Genomic DNA, 22,853 nt, shown 5'->3' on the forward strand with positions numbered 1-22,853 from the left:
TCAAGAAGGGAGTCTTTAAGCAGAGAGAGGAGATAATACAACGTGTCTCACTAGTAATGCAAAGTAGAAAGTGGAGTGTGTGTGCCAGGACCACTGTGTATGTGCTAGGAGAATTTGCTTTCGCTGGACAGGATTCAGGCAGGCTGCATGGAGGTGGTAGCATTTGAGGTAGGCCTTAAAGAAAGGGTGGATAGGATTTAAACACATGGAGAAGGATAGGATGACTTCTCAGGCAGAGGAACACCAGACACCATAGGTCAAGGCTGCATGGGAAAGAAGAGAACATGCATCACATTAACCTTTTCCCTGGGATCATGTGGTTCACTCAGGGGAGACAAGGGTGCTGGTGTGCATAAAACTCTGCCATGGACTGGGCACCCGGTAAAGTCTGCACACACGTCAGTTCAACCTGCTCTAAGGACAACCCTGCCAGATATGCATAGCCCATTTCTCAGGACCTGGGGTGTTCAGTCACCAGTCAGTCAGTTGCAGTTGAGTCGTGGGGTCAGTGTGCCTTACACAGAGCCACCCCCTTCCAGAACTCTTAAGTGCCAGGCCAGAAGGTGGTGGGTCCAGGTCGTGGAGGGTCTCAAATGTGCAGGTTTGAGAACTCTGCATGTGGACGTTAACTCAATTATCCTCACAATGACCAAGTAGGTAGAAACTGTTATTCTCCCCATTTTACAGATGAGGGAAGTCAAGGCAAAATGACCAGGGTCACAAAGCTTGGATATGAAACTTGTCCAGTCTTTCTGATGAAGTTGCAAGTCCTCTGAAGTCTTCATTTCCCAAATTCAGGCCTTTTCCACAATGGAAAATGATCTCCTGCTAAGAGCTGTCAAGGGCTAAGGAGGATACCCACCATCCTATGGTGTAGGAGGAGAGCTAGTGGACAATATACTTTGGCTTCCTAATGAGGAATTTCCTGCCAGTTGGGGAGTGGTGTTTTCCCAAGTTTATAGTGAACTCTGGGGCACATGACTCAGTTCCTACATTGGACTGTGATTGTTTTTAAAAACATGTTTTCCATTTTGCTTAGCATGACAAGCGTGCCCCACAATGAGGTCACAGCTTTCAAAGGTCACTGGGGAATGTAATCTGGGGGTAGATATGTGTTTGGGGAGGAGGGCATGCTTCTGTCTTTCTCTGTGTGGCTCTTTCTTTAGGTTTTCCTTTTAAAAAACTTTCCTTCTTGTTTGTGAAAACTAGTGAAAAGATCAAAAGTTTGCACAACTCCATAGGGACTAGTCTAGATGGTATCCCTTTTAAAGCTGTGGGGACATGGCTTTGACTACAATCCAGTAGGATCTGTTGTGTGAGGGTCAGACAAGAATGCCTTCTGTCTTCCCACATTAACTCCATCAAGTGGGACCAGTCTTTAGGTGGCTTTTCTGGACCTATGCTAATGCCCCATTATCCCACTTAGCCCTTTCTGCTCCCACATCAGTTTTCCCCTAGTTTTGATCCTTACTATTACTTTGTGATACTGTGTTAGAAATGCAGAAATTGGAACTCAGTTTGAGACTTTATTATTTTTTTTTTAACCCCAATTTTCTTTTTTTTTTTTAATTTATTTTTTTTTTATTAGTTGGAGGCTAATTACTTCACAGCATTTCAGTGGGTTTTGTCATACATTGCCATGAATCAGCCACAGTTTGAGACTTTATATCATACAAATGGTACATAGTAGGGAGAGTTTTTCTACCCATGCTACCACATGAAAAGAAGCAACTGATGGAATTTCAGTAAACATATGAGTTTTCTGGTGCTGTTAGATGTGACTGCAGTAACCCTGCCAAAGGTATGCCTTCTCCTTGTCTCATTTCTTCCCCCAGTCTCCCACCCTGCCTCATTTTTCCTTTAAAAAAAAAAAAAAAAAAGACTTCTTTTTCTATTATACTTCTAGTTCAGTGGAACTTAGGCTTTTTCTGGAACAAGGATTCTCTTAAGAATCTGAAGAACATTTGCAATCTCCTCCTCCAGAAAAACCTATAAAGGATCAGTCTGGATAGGCTAGAGTAATAAACAAGTCCAAACTCCTGGAGGTCCTAAAGCAACAGGTTTATTGCTCACACTCTGTGTCCATCCCAGGTTGGATGGGGGCTTTGTTCCTACTTCTTTATCCTCTGGGGCCAGACTGACCCTGAAGTCAGTCTAGAATGTTATGACTTGCTATAGCAGAAGGGAATCTAACAGAGGGTCTCACATTAGCAAGAAATGTTCTGGCCTCTTAATGACATCTGTCACTTCCAGTCTCAATTGGTTAGTTAGAAGTAGCCCCAAAATGTCACCTAATCATAAGGTGGCCAGAAATTCAAGCCTACCCACATGCCAGGAAGGGGGAGAACCAGAAATATTTGGCCAACCTGAAAACCATGAAAAAAATCTCTGTTCTAATAGCTAAGAAGTTTTGCCTTAGATCATATATAGTGTAGCACTAAGGTTTAAAGTTAATTTACCTGTAGGTAAGAAACAATTGGAAAAGTGACAGGAGGCAAAAAGTAGATTTAGGTGCTGATTATCTCATGGGAGAGTGTACTTTTAAAATTATGAAGTAACACAGAAGCATAAAGGATTGTGATATGATGCTGGGCAAGTTAATGTAGGTAATATAAAAAAGTGGTTAGCCCAGAATCTTTTAGACTTGACTCTAAAATATTCCCTGGTGGCTCAGAGGGTAAAGCGTCTGCCTGCAGTGTGGGAGACCCGGGTTCAGTCCCTGGGTTGGGAAGATCCCCTGAAGAAGGAAATGGCAACTCACTCCAGTATTCTTGCCTGGAGAATCCCATGAATGGAGGAGCCTGGTAGGCTACAGTCCACAGGGTCTCAAAGAGTCAGACACGACTGAGCGACTTCACTTTGTTTCTTTCTTTCTTTTTCTAAAATGTTCTCAGAGACAGGCTCTTCAGCAGAGTGCGTTTTGCTTGCTTATGCTGCCTCCCTTGGGTGTGACCTTACCCTAACCCTGCAAGGCTGGGAGCTGACCGGACTGTAGAGGCAGGAGATGTTACAGGGCAGCAGTAGGAAGCCACTTCACTCCCAGGGCTCCTTTCCGGCCTCAAAACCCTCCCCGAGGGCTCCAAACAGTATCCAGTCAGCCAGCATTGAAACGAGAGAAGTGTAAGTTAAATTAAGCAAATGTCCGCTGTGACTCTGGGAAGGACCACAAGGGAGACTTCGAACTTAAACTTATGTCTGTGTTCTCTGGTTAGGAATGAGGTTTTTTCGTCTGCCTATGGGAAAATGGGGAAAGATCCTCTCCTCGTTGTCCTTCACCTGTTCTGTCACCAGACCTCGGCAGAAGTTTCTGTTGAACTGTGACATGTGCTAAAAGCAGCAAGGTGTCACACACTGGTGTTGCCAGCCTGCCAGGGCTGGAAGGCAGTACTGCTGTCCTGTCTTACCCCGTAGGGGTGGCACTGTGGGTAGATTCAGAGAGGACACCCCTGGGGGACACAGAGAAACACCCTTGGTGTTGCCAGAGGCCGCACCCTAAATTTCAGTGGGCTCTTTCAAAATATTGTGTTCTGGTACAAACAGGAAAAAAAATCAGGGGTTTATTCATTTGTAATTGTTTACCAGGAGGCTTTTTTTTTTTTTTTTTAATATTCATTCTGATAAGAGATATAGAAATACTTAACATTCTAAACACAAACTTATAGTTACAGAGCAGATGATTTAAAAAAAAATGTAACATTTGTAATGGAAAAAATTGAAGTTCCTCAGAAATAGGGAGCAAATGAAAAATAATATAATCTAGTCTCATTTAATAAAAACGCACCTTAAAATTATTCCTCAGGTCACGCACCGCACGTTCTTGGGGAACTTGGTGCTAAACCATTCGTAGACGACCTGCTTCTGGGTCGGGGTTTCGTACGTAGCAGAGCAGCTCCCTCGCTGCGATCTATTGAAAGTCAGCCCTCGACACAAGGGTTTGTTGCTCCGGCCGCCCGCCGGTGGGCCGGGGCGTTGTGGTGGCCCGTGCCACCCTCGCTCTTTTCCCTCCGCGGGCTCTGCCTCTCCCCGGGGCGGTCGAGAGGCCGCCGTCCTCCACGGAGCCGGTGGGGGGAGCGGGCCGAGGAGAGAGAGGGAGGGAGAAGAGGGGAGCGCCCCTGACGGCGCCTCCCGGCCTCGGGGTGCTGCGCCCTCCTGCGCTTCCCCGCCGCGGGCCCTCGCCCCGCGGGCTGGGACGGGGGACGTGGGGAGAGACGTGGCGCGGTCGAGAGTCCGGGGGCGCCGCAGGGCGGCCCCGCCATCCCCTTTCCCAGGGGGGGCGAGCGGGGCCGGGGGGCTGGTGGCGCGCGGCTGTCACCTCCGCTGTCACCTCCGTGCACGCACGCGTCCCTTCCCTCTGGCCATGGCGGCAGGGAGAGGGAAGATGGCACATGGGTGCTCGCGGGAGCCCTTGCGCTCTTTTCCTTCCCCCTAAAAAAAAAAAAAAAATTATTCCTCAGATTTATTTTAATTAAGAAAAAGTATTTTTTTTCCAAAGAAGTACATGTTCATCTTAGAAAATTCAGGAATTGCAGATAAGCAAAAAATAAGAACTGGTAACAGAAAATCCTATTGTCCAGGAATAATCTCATGATTAACTTCCTGATCATCCCTCTGGATATTTAGACTTTTTTTTAAGCAAAAGTTGGGGTCCTATTTTATGCTGTTTTGTAATTGCTTTTTTTTCCCATTTAGTATTTGAAATGTCTTATTATGTCAAAAATAGTATTCTGTGGATAATTTTTTAATGATTCATATCATATTCATTGTATGAAGACATTCCCAGAGGAATTTTTATTTATTTATTTATTTAATTTTTAAACCTATACTTTGGTATCATCAGAGAGTTCACAGTGGAGAAAAACCTTATGAGTGCAGTGAATGTGGGAAATCTTTTACTGCTAGCTCTAGCCTTCGGTATCACCAGAGAGTTCACAGTGGAGAAAAGCCTTATGAGTGCAGTAAATGTGGGAAATCTTTTATTGCTAGCTATGGCCTTTGGTATCATCAGAGAGTTCACCATTGAGAAAAACCTTATGAATTCAGTGAATATGGGAAATCTTCTGCTAGCTCTGGCCTTCGGTATCATCAGAGTTCACACTGGAGAAAGGCCTTTTGAGTGCAGTGAATGTGGGAAATCTTAATAGTGGATCAGGTCTATTTGGTTATCAGAGAGTTCACACTGAGAAGGGGCCTTATGAATGCAGCTAATGAGGAGAGCAGAGAAGGCAATGGCACCCCACTCCAGTCCTCTTGCCTGGAAAATCCCATGGACGGAGGAGCCTGGTAGGCTGCAGTCCATGGGGTTGCTAAGAGTAGGACGCGACTGAGCGACTTCACTTTCATTTTTCACTTTCATGCATTGGAGAAGGAAATGGCAACCCACTTCAGTATTCTTGCCTGGAGAGTCCCAGGGACGGGGGAGCCTGGTGGGCTGCTGTCTATGGGGTTGCACAGAGTTGAACACGACTGACGTGACTTAGCAGCAGCAGCAAACCTATTCAGAAATGTATTAATTTTTTTTTAAGCCAGAAAAAATAAAAATTAGTCACAGATATTTTTAAGTTTTAACTTACTTTGTTTCCAGTTTTATAATTTGAAAGAAGAAAATAAAACTTGGGAGAAGAAATTAAAATTTCTTCTTATAATCCCACAACTTAAAGATGTCACTATTTTTGTGTTTTTCTTTCCAATCTTTTTTCCCCCTCTAATCTCTATTTATTTTTTAAAGCAAAATTGCCCATTTATTAAACAAATTAGAAGCCTTTTTCGTATACATGTGAAGATTGAAGAGGGGGTCTTATATTAGGGTTTGCCAGGATTTTCTAAATATGATCAAAGAGAACATCAGTGAGAAATGAGAAGGAACAGTCCACCTGGGGAAAAGAGAGCTGTGGGCTTCTCCCCTGCTCCTCTACTCCTCTCTGGAGCCAGGAGGAAGAAGGGGAGACCACTGATGCTCCCCAGTCTAAGCCAGCTGCAGGCAGAGCGAGGGAGGTGGGGGAGTGGATTGTTTGTGATGATGTGAGATGGAATTGTACCAGCTCATGTCAAGAGCAGAGGAAGTTGTTTATACTCTCCAGGGAAGTAATGGGCTGAGGCAATTAGAATTTTTCCACCTCTAACTTCCGTGACTTCTGTATGATGGAGGCAAAGTGGCAGAGGAAAAAACTTTTATCAGGCAGGCCCTCCGGGGTCCTCTGCAACTGCTTGTCTGCTGAGTTGTGGGGATTCTGAGGGGCTCTTCATTCTTGGTGAGGAGCCTGGGAGCCATCATTTTGGGCCAGGGCTGGGGAGGGGAGATGGCATCAAGAGGGGCTGAAGCATTTTCTCAGATCTCTTAAGAAAGGAAGGACACATTTTCCTGAAAGGTAAGCATACTTAATGCCCACCAGACCTAAAATATAGGAGAACCTAGGGTGCTAGACCAACACCTCAGCACTCCTCCCCTCCCCCAAGAGCCTGGAGGCACCCCGGAGTGAGTAACCTCTTTTAGGGTCACTTTTCTTAACATTCCTGCCCTCTTCCACCCCACATATCTTTCACTCTGGTACAAACATTTATGAAAATTGAATACAGGTTCTGAATGTAACTTCCAGGCAACAGTACTAGCTTCAGCGAGGTGCACACCATCCCAGAGTCTCCCTGTGCTGCGAGCGGCCCCTCCAGCTGGTGTCCCACTGGCATTCACGGTGTGCCCGCCCCTCTCTGTCTCTTCTCCCCTCCCAGGGTTCTGGCTCGTGTGGACCATCATTATCATCCTGAGCTGCTGCTGTGTCTGCCACCACCGCCGAGCCAAGCACCGCCTTCAGGCCCAGCAGCGGCAGCATGAAATCAACCTGATCGCCTACCGGGAAGCCCACAATTACTCAGCGCTGCCATTTTATTTCAGTACGTACTCCAGAAGCCACCAAACCCACTCTCAGAGGGAGTGGAGGGGCGGGGGTGGCGGGGCGGGGGGCGAGTAGGACACACAGACTGTGGGCCTCAGGGCTTGGCCTCTTTATGCCTAGAGCAGGGTCTCAGAAGTGGGAACAAGAGGGTGTGCACCTTGAGCACGGAGAAGCCAGGGCTGTGGATGTAGCCCCTGGGCCGTTCCATTCCACACTGGCTAGGTTCTCACTGCATCTCTGCTCCTTTAGATTTTTGTTCGGCAGGTTGTTGAATGGTGTATATTGTGAATGAGTTGAGATTTTGAGGTCAGTGGCCTTGAAATCTCCATTTTGCTTCCTGCCATGTGATATGCCTCAGCAGAGGCTGCCATAAAAAAGGGCAGGAGTGGGAGGTGATATTGGGATTTCCTGAGAACCAAGAAACTCAGTGATTCACTGAAGGGCACACTCATCTGACTTCCCTGGAGTTCCTTCCACTGATCTCTCAAAGGATTGGTGGAGGCCCAGTGGTGCAGCCTGTCCAAAGGCATTCTGCAGTGTGTTCCACAGAATAAAATAGTTGTGAATTTGGAATTCCTCATCTAGAAGAGTTAAGTGCTTAGCATAGTGGCCGGTGTATAGTAGGTACTCAATAAATGCTAGCAATCACTGTTATAATTAGATCATCTGTGTCTCAAAGCAGAAGATTACTCACCTGCCATATTCATAATAAGCCTTGATGACAGGTCCCTCATCCTGCGTTGGTAAGCCACCTACCTGCTCTTGGTCTGAAGCAGGATGGGGTTTGGTGTGTCTTTCCAGCCATACTAGGGTGAGAGGCAACACAGATATCCAGCCTCCCAGAGAAAGGCTCTCTTCATGATATACATCTGGAAAATCGGGGAAGTGGGTGCAAAGTGGGAGAAAGAAATGTCAGGATGTTTTAAGTTAGGGCCCCTAACCCTGAGGCCTAGGGGATACAGATGGCAGACACAATCTGAGCCAGAAACACGAGACTTGGGTGGATGTAGAAACAGGTCCCTTCCAGACAGAACTCTCTTGGCCATTCACCACATTTGCTGAACCTCTGCCTTAACTCCAGATGAGCAGAAGTCCTTGCCTGTGAAGCAGCTTTAGGGGCTCTCAGATTTCAAGAAGCTAGCATAGGTACTCTTAGCCTGTCCCTCTTTCTCTGCAAAGTCTCTCACAGCCCTTTGTCCTTCCTGCACCTGAGAGTCGTCACTTGGTGGATATTCTGGGGGTGGGATGTGTGAGCCTGCAGTCTGTCCTGTAACAATTGCCAGTGCAGTAATTTCTCCTCCCTACCTCCCCGTTTTAGGGTTTTTGCCAAACTATTTACTACCTCCTTATGAGGAAGTGGTGAACCGACCTCCAACTCCTCCCCCACCATACAGTGCCTTCCAGCTCCAGCAGCAGCAGCAGCAGCTACCTGCACCGTGTGGCTCTGCAGGCAGCAGCCCCCCAGGCACCGACCCCACCAGGGGCTCCCAGGGGGCGCAGAGCAGCCCCTTGTCCGGGCCCAGCAGAAGTAGCACGCGACCCCCAAGCATCACTGACCCTGAGCTCTCCGATGTGCCAGCAGACCCAGCAGCCACCAAAACCCCTGGCATGGAGCCCAGCGGCTCTGTGGCTGGCCTGGGGGAGGTGGACCCCACGGCCTTCCTGGACAAGGATTCCGAATGTAAGGAGGAGCTTCTGAAAGAGTACAGCTCCGAGCAGGGCAGCGCCCTCCCTGACAACAAAGACAAGACACCCAGCAGACACCGCCGCTTCACGGGTGACTCAGGCATCGAGGTGTGTGTGTGCAACCGGGGCCACCATGACGACGACCTCAAAGAGTTCAATGCGCTCATTGACGATGCTCTGGATGGGCCCCTGGACTTCTGCGACAGCTGCAACGTGCGGCCACCTGGCGACGAGGAGGAAGGTCTCTGCCAGCCCTCCGAGGAGCAGGCCCGGGAGCCCGGGCATCCACACCTGCCAAGGCCACCTGCCTGCCTGCTGCTGAACACCATCAATGAGCAGGACTCCCCAAACTCCCAGAGCAGCAGCTCCCCCAGCTAGAGCAGGTCCTGTCTACACCTGAGAACTTGGCGATGCAACCAGGGTAGGGGAGAACCATGCGAGAAGCATTAAGTAACTGTGTTCCTTCCCCCCCCCCCCCCACCCCGTGCTCCTGCATTTTCCTGCATCTCCAGGTACAGTTTGGGGTGTGGGTGGCTTGCCCCCCGACAGAAGCACAGTGCCGTGGAGGGCTGAGAAGTTATCCTGTGACTCATTCCTCATACCCCACCCCATTCCCCTTTACCTCTTTTAAAGTCACATCTCACTACCTGCTTGGGTCAGAGAGATGTGTGTTCAGAAGCCCCCAAGGAGGGGATGAGACCGTGCCCTGAGGTGACTCTTGGTGATGGAATGGATGTGCTTTCCGGTGTTAGTTTATGAGAACCTCGCTGCATCTCTGTCCAGAAGAGGTGGCTGGTCTCAGCCCTGGATGAACAAGGAAGCTCACAGAGGCCCAGGGATTGTTGCCCCTTGCTACCAGCATCTGTGGTGCCAGAAGTGTGTTCTGCTGTGGTGGGGAGGAGTTGACTGGCAGTGTGGTGGGTTGGTAAGGGACTCGTGCTCTCAAATTCCAGGTGACGAGCTCGCAGTGGTGCCAGGGTGTACTGGAGGGGCCGCTCCCTTCCCAGCAGGGTCTGACTGGCCTCAGGCTGGAAAATTATATACCTGCCTTTGGTTTTGTTTTGTTTTTTTTTAAAGAAAAAACAACAACAAAAGCAAACTGAAAACAAGAACTTGACCAGTGGGGCAGGCAAGAATTCTATTTTGGAAAAGGGAAGTTTGTGTCTTTTTCTCAACTTGGCCTTCAAAGAGCCTGGCTATAGTTGAGCCAGGAGATAAATAATGTGCAGGCTTGGGTGGAGGCTGTCTCTGGAACTCCTGTGGGTGAGCAGGAGGCCCTGCAGTGTGGCAGCGGATGGAGGTGCAACTTCCCATTGTCTCTGCCCTTTGATCTGCGCCAACGGGTGACCAGTGTCCTCCTCCCGTCCCAGACACACATCTGCCAGCCTTCACGTCTCACTGTTCTCTACGAACAAATGAGGCTGTGGGTCCTGAGAAAGGGCAGGCCCACAGTCTGACTCTCACACAGTATTTTCTCTTGATTTTGAATAAGTTGTTTTGTTTATTTGTTTTTTCAAACTGACCACTTGGAAAAAAAACGCCTTGGTTATCTGTGGTTTTCATGCCCTTTGCCTGCTCTGCACCGCCCCTTGAGTGGGGTATCTAATTTTTGTAGCCTATGTAAAGAGTCTCAGTGGCCCAGATAGGAGGGTGGAGGCAGCCCTCCTGAAGGACCACAGGATCCTTAATTCCTGTAGTTTTGCTTCAGAAACCAGGTGAGTTTTGATAGGAATAATCTGAACGGAGAAAGCAAACTGCCGAAACTAACATTCCCTGCCCAGCCCTGTTCACATGAATAGCTTGGTTCTTCCCCCACTCTTGAATGATGATATTCAGAGTAGGCGTTGACGTTTTGGTTAAGAAAGGAAGGTATATATCTGTATATATATATATGAATACACACGTATCCATGTGTATGTGTATATATATATGTATATGTATATAAACACATACACACAAAATAGACAAATCTGAGGCTGTGAGGTGAACAAGTGTCTGCATTTGGAGTCCACAAAACCAAAATCCATGTTGAACAAGTGCAGTCTGTATACGATGACTTTTCCAGTAACCTGTGTGTGTCTGTCCATTGTGTGTGAGCCCCCAGCCCTGTTTTCCTGTGAATATACTTTGAACGGCGGCCACTCTGCTCACATTACCATGCGTTCGGAGCAGGCGCAGCCCTCTCAAGGTAATTTATTTTACGCATTTACTGTTTACTGAGCAAATGTCTGACTGTGCACTCGGGTGTACTCAGCAGTGCTGTTGACGGCAGTCCCCACGTTTGCCAGAGATACTGTGCTCCGAGTAGAGATTTTACTCTACCCCTCACTGCAATTTGCACATTGCTCCATGGACACGCAGAGGCCTGTGTCCTGTTCCCTGTAAGCGGAAAGTGCTCTGAACCTGTCCGCTTTCCCCAGCTGCTCCTAGCCCTCAGCATCGGCCCCCAGGGGGGTCCAAACCCCTTCAGGACAGAGGGCCAAGGTGGAACCTCAGACTGAAGTTTGACTGGATCTTCAGAGTCAAGCTCAGACTGCCTTTGGCCCAGGCATCGGCCCTACCCAGAATTGCCAGGAGGCTTTGACGGCCACCACAGTGCCATAGGGCTTACCTCCCTCTGCTGAGGTCCAGCACATGGCCAACGTGTGGCCAGAGCAGGCAGGAGTGTGCCTGCAGCCCCCCTCAGATGCCTTTCCTGACGCCTTTTTTTTTTTCATCCCAAACAACTCACTGAAGTGTCTCAAAGGCTATCAAGTTTTACCAAAATGAACCCTGTTTGAGTTAACTGGTCAAAGGGGTGGATTCTGGCCCTCTGAAGATTCCTTCTCCAGTCAGAGTGTGGAACTGGTGTGCAGGTTTACTGCTGGGTTCACTGCAGTGTCTGACCCTAAAGGCACGAGAAGAAGAAAACGAAAATGCGGCGGGTGGAGCTGGACTCAAGTCCTGTGTCACCGCCTGGCCCCTGCTGCCTGAGGCTGCCCTGCACATGGACGCACGGGAGTAGGGAGCTGAAGGACCCTTGAGGGGCCGAGGAGTTGGAGGGAGCCTGGTGTTCCAGGCAAGTGAGAAGAAAGGGATGGGTCAAGGGTTTGGTGCTACAGTCGGAAGATTTGCAACTGCTAACACATTCCTGTGTGAGGCACATCACCCTTTGTCAGTTATTGTGAATATGTGTATTTTAAGCAATAAGATTCAGCTGGTCAGACTTTTCTGGGCAGTCTCGGTGACGCATTTCCTGTGCTGTGATTGTTCTGAAGACAGAGTGGCTCTAACCACTGTGAGAAGCCCAAATAAAATCCATCCCCAAAACCTGATTACGCTTTTTCCTTGCAATGTTTGTTCCTTTTTCCTCCTCCCCTTGAGATTCCTCACCTTCTCCACGTAGAGGCCAAGAGACATCACAGCCGTCATGACAGACAGCTGGGCTGAGGTTGCTGAGGGCACTTTCTGTCCTGAGGACTTCCCCTTAGACCCCTTGCTCTGCCAAGAGGATATTTCTGAGTTCTTCATAAAGTCCCACAAACAGGTTAAAAGCAGACTCCCCCTAAAAGCAGAAACACATTTTGTTAGAGAGTACATAGCTAAGACATGACATTTAAAGGAAGCAAGCTCTTCTGGGCAACTCCTGTATTGGTACGGTAGAGTTGTGGGTGGGTGCTTGGCCTCGGAATTTAATACACAAAATCCAGCATAGAGTCCCTGTTTTGTGCTCAGCACTGTGCTGGATCCTGAGGAGAATGTGAAAGAATTGTGTAAGACAAGGCCCCTCCTTCTAGAAGTTCAGTTACAGTGGAGAGGACGAAGCAAACTCATGTGAAATAGCTAACCAGCAATGTGAGGGCAGTTGAGAGGAAGTGGGCACTACAGATTCAGAGAAGCTTGAGGAGCATGGGGGTAGTTCAGGGCTTCCATTCCAGGCAGGGACCACAGAACTGATTTTCAGGTATCTGGGAGCCACTGGTATGCCAACATGTGCCATAATGGGCCCATGAGCCTTCCCTCAGACTTACTGTCACTTTACCCTCTGCTTAAGACTGTCCTCCTAGCACTTTGAGTCAATGGTATTAAAGTCCCTTCTCCAAAACTGGGAAGGAACAGCCTTCTGCCTCTACCCAGAAAGGGGGGAACCCAGTGAGACTTCTCTGGGCCACATGCAGGTGGGCAAAGCAGGATGATGAGTACCCACAGAACCCTCCCGTGAGGTCTTGCCTCCCCAGGTGGAGTGATGGGCCAGTAGGGTATGCTGACAGAGAGCATTGTCTTTTCTAGCCCCTGGGTTTGCCCAGCAGTCAGTCAGCCCTGTGGTTTCTGAGAGTGCAGGAAAGGGGGCAGTGGGCAAGGCCATCTGGAGCTGCAAGAGGGGGGCCTCCTGTGGTCCTGTCCTGCAGACAGACCCATCTGGATACCTGCTCCCCTCCCTGACCAAGCTGGTAGCCTTTGGGAGGTTTGTGTAAAACCCTTAGAGAAGGTCTGATTTGGTGGGTCTGGACATAGGCACTGAAAATAAAACCAGAATCTATTAAGGCACTGAACAGGAAATGCAGAATCCTGTTTGGTCCTTAGCAAAGGACTTTTGGTCTTCTGAGGTTGGTGGTACTCTTTCTATACACCCATATTACAGGTGAGAACACAGAGGTTCAGAAAGGCCTAATCAGTGGCCTATGCTTACTGGTCCATAAATGACGACTCTGAGAGAACTTGCTCCTGCAGCCTGACCTCTTATCTTTTGTAACTTCTAACAGTGTGAACCTCTCTTCTCACACAGCCCTTTCTGCTTTTCTTCCTCACCAGAACCTCAGATAATGGCAGCAGGTGGTAAGTTACCCCACTTTCCCAACGAGAAGTCAACAGTGAGCCTAACAGTGAGAGCCTGAGATCCCTGGGGACCAGAACCCAGGGCCTCCTCCTGCAGGCCTCCCCCCACCCCCCTAGAGCCTCTGTGATTAGATTCCTGTCCTGAGATGTGTGTTTGTCCCCACGAGCGTCTCGCTGGAGAGAGGGCTCTTCATATGCTGCAGGTTTAGTGGCCGCCAGAGGCCGACCAGAACACTGACACACTCACCCACCCACACCCCACTGGGTTACCAGTGCGGGGCTCTTCTCCTTCCCTCAGAACGGGGACTTTGGGGAACCACTCTTCTGAAGGACAGGGACAACCTATTTCCCCTGCGAAGGCCAGCTCTTACAACTCCTAAGAACTGATCATTAAATTTTCAGGACTTTATGAGCTATTTAATCACAAAACTTACATAAGCTTGCAATTGAGTAAATTATATGGAAAACAAAGGTAATAAATACACAAAACTGATCATTTCCTAATTATTTTACTACATGGCTATTATCAGTGCCCTTGAGGTATATGTCTATATAGGGTGGGAATATTGTATAATGGTATTAACTGTGTAATATAATGACAAATAGTATGTTATGCTACTGGGAGTCTCTTCCCCAGCTCCTGTGTGACATTATATTGGTGGCTTGAAATTGGTCATGATGGGAATGTTCACATCACAGTGAAATATAAGGGCTGTTCCCTCCCACCAGCACCAGATAACTAGTTGTTCAATGTTTATTTGCCATCACACCACTACTCTGGTTAAGGGCAGCCTGAGACTGAAAAGGTGGCTGTAGGGTCTTGATGAAGACCGAGCTTTGCCAAAGATCTGGATTTCCTTCTGCATAAGGAGTTAGGGTTCTTTTATCACCAGACCAATTTGTTGAGTGATGTAGAGAATCTGACTCATTGCTCTTGTGTGTCTAACCTTCTGCTTGTCAGGTTGTCATTCAGCCAAAAGAACAGAAGAGGGCTCAGTCTTGAATTCCAGAGATGCTGGGACAGACAGTATCCCTGGAGGTCACACCCGTTTGCAGCCCAGGCAGGCTCTCAGATGCACACGTGATTCCACACCAAGGAATGGAAGCTGAGCACTAAAAGGATTTAGGTCAGTGGAAAATGGCCTTCCAGGCAGGGGAAGGGCAGTTTGGGCAGGTGTCAGAAGTCACTTCCGGAAAGGACACTCAACTGTACTTTCTCTACCCAGCCAGACAGCCAAGCCCTTCTGCACAGATGCAGAAGACCTGTGGGAAGAGCGTGCTGGCTCCTCATTCCACATCACTGAAATATCCTGGGTTCTTGCCCCAGCCCTGCAGCTGAGTCGCTGGGTGATTTAGAGCACGTTATCGCCCCACACGCCTGCCCCCTTGGCACTCAGGTTTCTCCCCTTCACCTCTCATTTTATGGCCAGTCAATGGTCTGAATCAGTAGCTGGGGAGTGGTTGATTCCATCCCAGTTACACTTGCCCACCTCTTCTAAAGGGGATGTTGTTTACCTGTTCCTTTCAGAGTCTGAGCAAATTGGAGCACTTCCCTCCTCCAGCTGGGCTGCTCTCCACTTTCTGAGCCAAGGGCTGCTCAGCTCTGGATCAGCGACCTGGGAGAAGCAGGGGGCCACCTCCAGTTTAACCCCTTTCTCCTCAGCTTGCGGTGGTGTCATCTTTCTCGGCTGCCTGTGCTGGGGACTGAGTTAGCCTCAGCTGCCCACTGACTCGTCTGGGCTCTCTAGCAAGGCCTCAGGGTCATGGACCAGAGAAGGCCAGGACTGAGTTGGGGAACAAGAGTCAGGTACCCCTGGATTAGCAAAGTTCTTTGAAGGAAGAAGGTGCTGCTGTGATGGAAAACCATGACCCTCCCTCCTTGTGGGGCTCCCTTGATTTCGTCTGTCTGGAACTTTGCCAGGAGGGTTTCAGGCTTGCCCTGCCAGCTGGTCCAGAGCCCTTCTCCAGTCAGGACTGGGTCGCTGATGATCTGACCCTGGTCTGGCTGGCGCCAGGGAGCTGTGGTTGAGGCCTCTCTCTAGGCTAGAGAGCAAGGGCCAGTTTCTCCCAGGGCATCTCAGGACATCGTTTGCTAGTGGACTGGCCAGCGGCCAAGGTTTAAAGATGCTGGATTTAAGGTTTGAAGAAGGTTCTGTTTTCTAGTAAGGCATTTACAGTTTTCCTGGGGTTTGGCGGTGGGGAGTGGGGACAGAGCCTCGGTGCTTTAGCAGAAGGCTGCTGTGGAAGCCCTTCCCTGGTGGTGGTTACTCCAGCACAGAACAAGGAAAAGGAGACCTATCAGCCTTTGGGGACCAAGACAGAAGGAGGAGTAGTGGTGGGTTGAGTTTGTGGATTACAGACACCTCCCCCAAAGACAAACCTTTGAGGTACACATAGAAATGACTGGACCAAAGCCAACATGACCTGCTGCTCTACTTTCAAAGTGTAAACTCAATCCCACTACTTCTTGCCATCTCCCCTGCCATCCCCAGGGTGTAAACCACCATCGTTTTGCTTTCAGGGACCAGTACAACCTCCTCTGCCAGGCCCAACTCTCATCTCTCTGCAGACCAGTTTCCACTTGGATGAACTTTAAAAAATATGAACCAGACATTTCCACTTAAATGTATAAACCCTCCTTTGACTTCCTTTCATACCTGGACTAGAAACCGGAACTCCTTCCTGCTACTTAGAGACATGCCATGGGACCTGGTCCTGCCTGCAGTCCCTTAATCAGGGACCATTCTTCCCCTCATTGGCATTGCTCTAGACGGAGCGGCCTCTCCTTTTCCATGCGGCTCCCACAGCGTGGGGCACCACCCCCCACTTCATGCCTCCCCCAACCTTTCATTCACAGTGGCCACACCCACCTTGACCATTCCCCTCATATCATAGGCACCCAGTATAATTGACTCCAAAGCACTTATGAGTCTCTGAAATGTTCATTTGTCAGCCCTCACTAGATATTTAAGTTTCATGAGGCCAAGGAGCCTGAGGGTCCAAGGAGAGTGAGTGAGTGGCACATAGTAGGTGGTGAATAAAATACTTGTTGAAAGAAATGAGTGAGCAAATGAATGAGTTGCTCAGGGAACTTTGGAGAAAAAAATGTTTTATGTGCATCACTGCCAGGGCTGCGGGCTGGGAAAGAAGGCAGAGTGGGTGGGGAGGAAGAAGGAATGGTGAGAGTGGGTGGGGGAGCTTCTCTAACTCTGTGGGGTGGGGTCACATAGGGTGGAGTCATGAGATGCCACCCTCAGCCTGGGCTTCCTTCCAGGCCTGGCGCACCTCGATCTTCACCTTGAAAGGTTTGATCTGCAAGACGAGACTGGAATTGCCCTCCAAACAGGGTAGCTTCCCATCATCCGGGATCTCCAGGTTGAACCTCTGCAGCAGCCGGGACATGAAGAGGAAGAGCTCCTGGCGGGCTAGCATCTCACCTACGCAGGAGCGGGCTCCTGCTCCAAAGGGCAAGTAGCTTAACGATGGCGAGATGAGTTGCGTCCCTGTGCGGTCCAAGAAGCGCTCTGCGGACACGGGGAGGCGTCAGCCAGGAGCCAGGGCCAGTGTCAGTAGAGTAGGGGGAGCACAAGGCCCTGCCTCGGGAGCCCCAGTCTGAGAAGGTGGACAGCCTTCTTTGGGGGGGGCAGTCTTAGGAGAGATAAATGCCCTGCTCTCAGGTAGCCATAATCACACAGAGAAGATGGGATATTCAGGAAGGATGCAAAGTGTATTAAACAGGTGAAAATGGCACCATCCAAGAGGAGAGGGGGCTGACTTCACAGGAGACATATGCCTGTAGGCCTTCTTAAGAGAGGAGGCTTGAGTTGGTGGAAGGAGAGTGGGAAACCCAGCAGTGAAGAATCTGGGTAAGTGTAGGGTAGGCTGGGGGTGTCAACAGGTCCATATAGTGGGAGTCACGAATCTTCTAGTAGGAAGTCTGGCAGAAGGGAAGCAATGCTGGAGAGTTGGGCAAAGAGCGGGCGGTGTGGCCTGGGAGGGAAGGACAGAACAGGGACTCACCGGGCATGAACAGGTTGGGCTGGTGCCACTCCTTCTCGTTGTGATGCAGTGCCCACAGGTTGACCACAACGTCTGTGCCCTTATCAATGGTAAAGTCGCCAATGCTGCCCCAGAGAGGGAGAGGAGAAGAGGGTCTGGAGTATTGTCCTTCCCCACCTGCTCTGCCCCAAGGCTCCGCGGTTCCTACCCTGGGGAAAAGAGTCCTTGGCTCCCTCATGCCCACTCCCGCATCTTCTCCTCATCTTCTGCAAGAATGAATATTAATCCCGCACTCTATTCCTGACTAGCACTTAGGATCAACACTGTGGGTCTGTTAGGGCCTGGGGGTGTGCATACTGGGCTGGTGCGTGTGAGCATGAGTGTGTGTGTGTGTTTGTGTGCAGCTTTTGGATTGGGTAAGAGCACGAGTCTCCGAGGCAGCAGGCAGCTTCTGAGGGAGGTCAGGTTGATGGGTCAGTGGGTGTCAGTGGGTATAGACACACTCGTCAGCAGGGTCGTGGGTAGGATGATCGGTTGTCAGTGGTTGACTAGGTTCACCAGCCAGCTGGTGGGGTCAGATGCTGGAGGGGGGACCAGGTGGGCGGATGTCCTGGGAGGGAAGGCACACCTGGAGTCAATGATAGCCTTGTGGGGGATCAGCGTAGGGGCCACAGGCCGGATTCGGAGCACCTCTCGGATGGTCGCCTCCAGCAGGACAAGGCGGTTCCGGTCGCTGATGGTTGGGGTGCGACTGAAACCTATATTCTGGTCAATGTCATCCTGGATCCTCTTCTTCAACTGAGGGCCAGAACAGGGTGGATGTTACCAGGGTGTATCAGCCCAGGAGAAGCAAGGGCTTAGAAGGATCCTACTGTTACATCCTAAAGGGGCCAGACCATTTCCAGCGGTGGCTCTACAACCCCGGCTTTGCTTGCAGGAGATGGGGCAGCTCCGCCCAAGGACCAGAGCCAACCACTGCTTGGGCAAAGGGTGCAACAGCCCAGTCAGCCTGCAAAGAAATCCCGAGGGTATTGCCTCTCCCTTTCTCTGGAGCAGAGGTGAGTGTGTCTGGGGTCAAGAGTCTTGGGAACGCTCGGGTAGAGAGAAACTCACTGAAGGATGGTGTAGCAGGTAGGCCACGATCCACTTTATCACAGAGGTGCTGGTCTCCACACCAGCCCCGAAGATGTCCCCTATGGTAGCGAGCATGTGTCTATTAGAAAGCAGCTTTGAATCCTGGTCTGGGCCAGCATTGTTATTGTCTGCATTCACCTTGGCTTGGATCAGTATGTGCAGCAAGTTAGTGATGGAGTCGCTGCTGAAGTTCTCCTGGTTGGGTGAGATTGGGAGATTATGATGAGGAAGGAGCCCCATCTGCAAGCCCTGCCATACTCTCAGCCAGACTGTAGACACAAAGGCTTCTCCCACTTGGAAATGAGGGAGTGGAGTGAGGCTAGTCAGGACCCATGAAGTTGAGGAAGTGGAGAAAACACTGGGCCCTCTTAAAATTTGTGGGGTGGATGGGTCCCTTCCAGGATCCTCTTCAGTTCCTCACTTCTCTACTCCCATGTATTAGTTAAGTCAGTTTTTACTGAGCACCTACTACATGCCAGGCTCTCTGCTAGGTGCTGGAGATCCTACACTGTCCAAAATGGACCCAACCCGGCTCTCCTGCCGCTTTCCACCTAACTCGTCCTCTCTTCTGCCCTATCACCTACCTGACATTTTTCAAGGATTTCATTCAGCAATTCATTTCGCGTTTGAACACAACCCTTCATCTTTTCCATGGCTTTGCTGGGGAAAATCTGCAAAGTGGAAATGTTAGCTTCTACGTGTCCGTCCCTGGCAAGTTCCCACTCTAACCCCAACCTTCAGCCAGAATGGAAGGCAGCATAGGGACCCAGAATGGGACCATCAGTGACAACCAGGACAATTCCAAACAAGGGAGAAAGGAGTGACCTCCACTTCCCCTTCCCCCTTCAGTCAAACATCTAGCGCTGACTGAGACTTTCCTCAGTAGTAACACAGACTTGAGTCTCAAGCCGTGATTAAGTTCCTTAACTTTTTGAAGCCTGTATTTCATCTGCATGGGGATAATAAAACCCACTTCCAAAGGGAATGCATGATGAATGCCTGTGGAGCTTTGGTACTGGCGCATGGCATTTCCCAGTTGCTCAGCAGGTGAAGACTCTGCCTGCAATGCAGGAGACGTGTGTTCAATCCCTGAGTTGGGAAGATGCCCTGTGGAAGGAAACGGCAACCCACTCCAGTGTTCTTGCCTGGGAGATCCCATGGACAGAGGTGTCACGCGGGTAAAGTTCGTGGGGTCGCAAGAGTCAGACACGACTGAGTGACTAAACAATACCACCAGCAACATTATCATGAGTATTAAAATGTATATTTTAAAAGCTAAACCTATTCTGTAGAGAAGCAGAAAGGGTTTGAAAAGTCAGAGGAGGTAGAGGTCACTGTGACTGAGGTAGTCAGAAAAAAATGTGGGTCTGTAGTGAACTGTAAGAGGAAAGAACTGGGGATGCTGTCAGGGTCTGCTGAGGACTGCCCATAGGGCCTGGCCCCATCCTCACCTTCAGCACAGGGAATATGTCCAGGAGAACTTCCTTGCTCAGAACCTCCAGGATGCCACCACTGGCATTTTGTATGGTCTTCAGGGCAGGATCCTCATTCTTGAAGGAGAAGTTGAAGCAGATAAAGCTGATTATGTTGGTCACCGCCAGAGAGAGAGGCTCGGACAGATCTATGGATTCTCCATGCTGGGTGGCCAGGAAATCACACAGCACATTGGCTTCCTGATTAACTGAGGGGAGAGAGGGGTGTAAGGGTGGGCATTGAGCCATCCCTTCACCCCCGTCTGCACCAGTTCCATCTTCATCTAAGACAGAGAGCCGATGGCCAGTAGATGGCAGTGGTGGCCAAGAGAATGTGGAACGGAGGTACCCAGCGGGGGGAGAACCCTCCCCCTCCCCAACCCTCTTCAAGCTCCTGCAGCCCAGGCCCAGCCAGGCACTCACTGATCTTCTCTAACTTTAGGTTGCCATCCTTGAACAGGGCAAAGGCGTTCAGTGCCAGCTTCCGATGCAGCTGCCAGTGGGCACCATGGTCGGCAAAGGCAATGCCCTTTTGGTTGTCTGACAGGATGTCTAGAGTGGCCTTTGGAAAGCAGGAAAGGACATAGGACTCAGACCCCATCCACCCACCCTCACCGAGAGGAATGAGGCTGGTACCTGTCGTGCAGCCTCCTTGTAGAGTTCCCTGCTTCACTCCACCCTGACTGCAAGGCCTTGGTAGGACAGATCCTACGGCCTAACACTCCCAGTTCCAACGGAGAGACAGAGTAAGGAGAAAGAAAGAACCCCGAATTAGATTTTCAGATCAATGACAGGGTGAGGCAGAGTGACATGGGATGGACTCTCCAAACTTGTAGGAGCAGAGATTGAGGACACACCAGGCCCCTGGCCTTCCCTGGGTCCTCTGGGGACGGGAGCTGCTAAAGGCACAGCAGCTGAGCCCCCTTTAGTTCCCCCTTCCATTGCCAGCTGTGTGCCCACCACACGGCCATATCAGAAGAGCCCACATGTCTTGTCCACCCAGCCTGGACTTGGGCCAAGCTGCTTCTGCCCAGAGGACCGCCAAAACTCTACAGGTCCCCCCAGACCTCCCCTCTTCTATCCCCATATCTGCAGACCCCATCAGATTAGCAGACTCCTTCCTTTTTGCCCTGGAGAGAAGAAGCCCAGCAGAGGTGGGAGAGGGTAGTTGGCCCACAGATCAGGCCGACTGGCCCAAGGAAAGAAGAGTCAACCCTCGGTCTGATCAAAGATGAGCAGCCAGGGGGCCTTCCCCAGGATGTTCAGGAGAGTACTCATCAGCCAGGTGCTGTGTTCCTGGATGACTAGCTCCCACTCCCTTCTGCCCCCAGGAGGAAACACAAAGCTTGACAAGTTGATTCTTCAGCACCCTCTGTGAAAGTGCTCACAGAGGTCAGCTCCCCAGGGCTGGAGCAGCTCAAGGAAGCTCCAGGGAAATAGTGATCCCAGTCCTCCAAGGATCAGTGTACTTCTCCCTCACAGCTTTTTACGGAGGACAGTAATCACTCCCGGTTTTCCATGTGAACAGCTTTCATCAAGGCTAGTTATTGAGAACATCCAGTACTGGACTATATGTTTTACATACACTCTTTCAGTGAAGCATTGTAGTCTAGCCTCAGAGAGCTAGACTCTTGGGCTTCCCAAGTGGTAAAGAACTTTCCTGCAATGGGTGAGACCTGGGTTTGATTCCTAGGTCAGGAGGATCCCCCAGAGTCGGAAATGGCAACCCACTCTAGTATGCTTGCCTGGAGAATTCCGTGGAGAGAGGAGTGTGGTGTGCTAGTCCATGGGATCGGAATGAGTCAGTCAAGACTGAGCAGCTCACACTTTCACTTTTTCAGCTCGGAGAGATGATGTTGTAAGGGCTCCCTGACCCTCTCAAACCACCACTCCCACCCTGTCCCACCTCTAAAGAAACCCAGAAACTAAAATCTTCCTTTAATTCTTCCTGCCTTATTTAGAGGCTGGGTGAGGTCTGAAGGGTCGCTCCCCACCCACAGACCCACCAGTCTGTTTTTGGAAGAATCAACAGGTTGCTGGAACTGGAAGGAGCATTGCAGGCATTGCCTGGTCTGAAGAGCTCAACATGCCCAGGGGCTGGTGAGGGGAGGGATGAGAGGCATTGCTTACCACTTTGGGACGCCCAGAGAATTCCTTGCCCTTCTTGAGAAGCACCTCCCTGGCCAACTGGTGATGTCCAATCATCACGGTAGTCTTGGAACCCAAACGAAAGGAATAGATGGGGCCATATGTTTCCTGCAGCTTGAAGAAGTTCTCGTGCTGCTGGCCACGTCTGGGGAGGAATGGCAGACTGCCCACCAGGGGCAGGGATGGGAGGCTCCTGGGGTACTTGGCACCAGGGGGCTTGGTCTTGGACCAAAATAAATAGGTGAGGGTGAACAGAAAGACAGCCAAGAGCACCCACATTGTGTCCCGGTGGCAGCAGGCAGGACAAACAACTGTGGAGTGGCTTCAGCCACCTTAGGGTGCAAGAAGGCCTTTTTAAGGGCTCCCCTGACCTTTTCCTTGACTTATATTATTGCTCGCCTTGTGGAAGTTTATCCTGGAGCACAGCCAGGAGTCCTCTCCCAGAATGGGGAGGGGAGAGGAGGCTTCTTTTAAGAGCTGGCTCCACACCAGGGCAAACCCCTAGGGGAGGGGCTGGGTAAGGGCACAGACAGCTAGTCCCTGTCCCTTGCTCACTGTCCATCAACGTCTCCAGAGTGGGCCTGGAGCAAATGATATCTGAGTCAGGAATCACGACTCGGGACTCTGTGATGAAATCACTATCAACAGACAGCTATCTAGTTTTATCAGCTGAGGAAAGTGAGGCCTCCCAGGGTCAGGCTTGAATGAAGTC

The 22,853-nt window shown here is 50.2% G+C and overlaps 2 protein-coding genes across 3 annotated transcripts in view; one reads left to right on the forward strand and one right to left on the reverse strand.

Annotated features, from left to right (window-relative positions):
- WBP1L (WW domain binding protein 1 like) overlaps positions 1-11,887 on the forward strand; it is a 58,932-nt gene extending 47,045 nt beyond the window's left edge. For both annotated transcript variants that reach the window (XM_065923235.1, XM_065923236.1), the window contains exons 3-4: positions 6,724-6,885; positions 8,206-11,887. In XM_065923235.1, the coding sequence (XP_065779307.1) occupies positions 6,724-6,885; positions 8,206-8,951 (908 nt within the window). In that variant the 3' untranslated portion in view covers positions 8,952-11,887. The remainder of the gene's footprint in view (positions 1-6,723; positions 6,886-8,205) is intronic.
- A 4,738-nt stretch (positions 11,888-16,625) lies between these two features.
- On the reverse strand, positions 16,626-22,420 carry LOC136158298 (steroid 17-alpha-hydroxylase/17,20 lyase-like). The gene is made up of 8 exons (XM_065920099.1): positions 22,124-22,420; positions 20,417-20,555; positions 19,973-20,202; positions 19,106-19,192; positions 18,501-18,716; positions 18,016-18,185; positions 17,409-17,512; positions 16,626-16,912 (listed from the first exon to the last, which is right to left on the reverse strand). Exons 1-8 carry the CDS (start codon positions 22,418-22,420, stop codon positions 16,626-16,628), a joined length of 1,530 nt encoding a protein of 509 aa, XP_065776171.1.
- Positions 22,421-22,853: the final 433 nt, after the last annotated feature.

Source organism: Muntiacus reevesi, chromosome 2 (genome assembly GCF_963930625.1).
Source record: "Muntiacus reevesi chromosome 2, mMunRee1.1, whole genome shotgun sequence".
Lineage (NCBI taxonomy): Eukaryota > Metazoa > Chordata > Mammalia > Artiodactyla > Cervidae > Muntiacus > Muntiacus reevesi.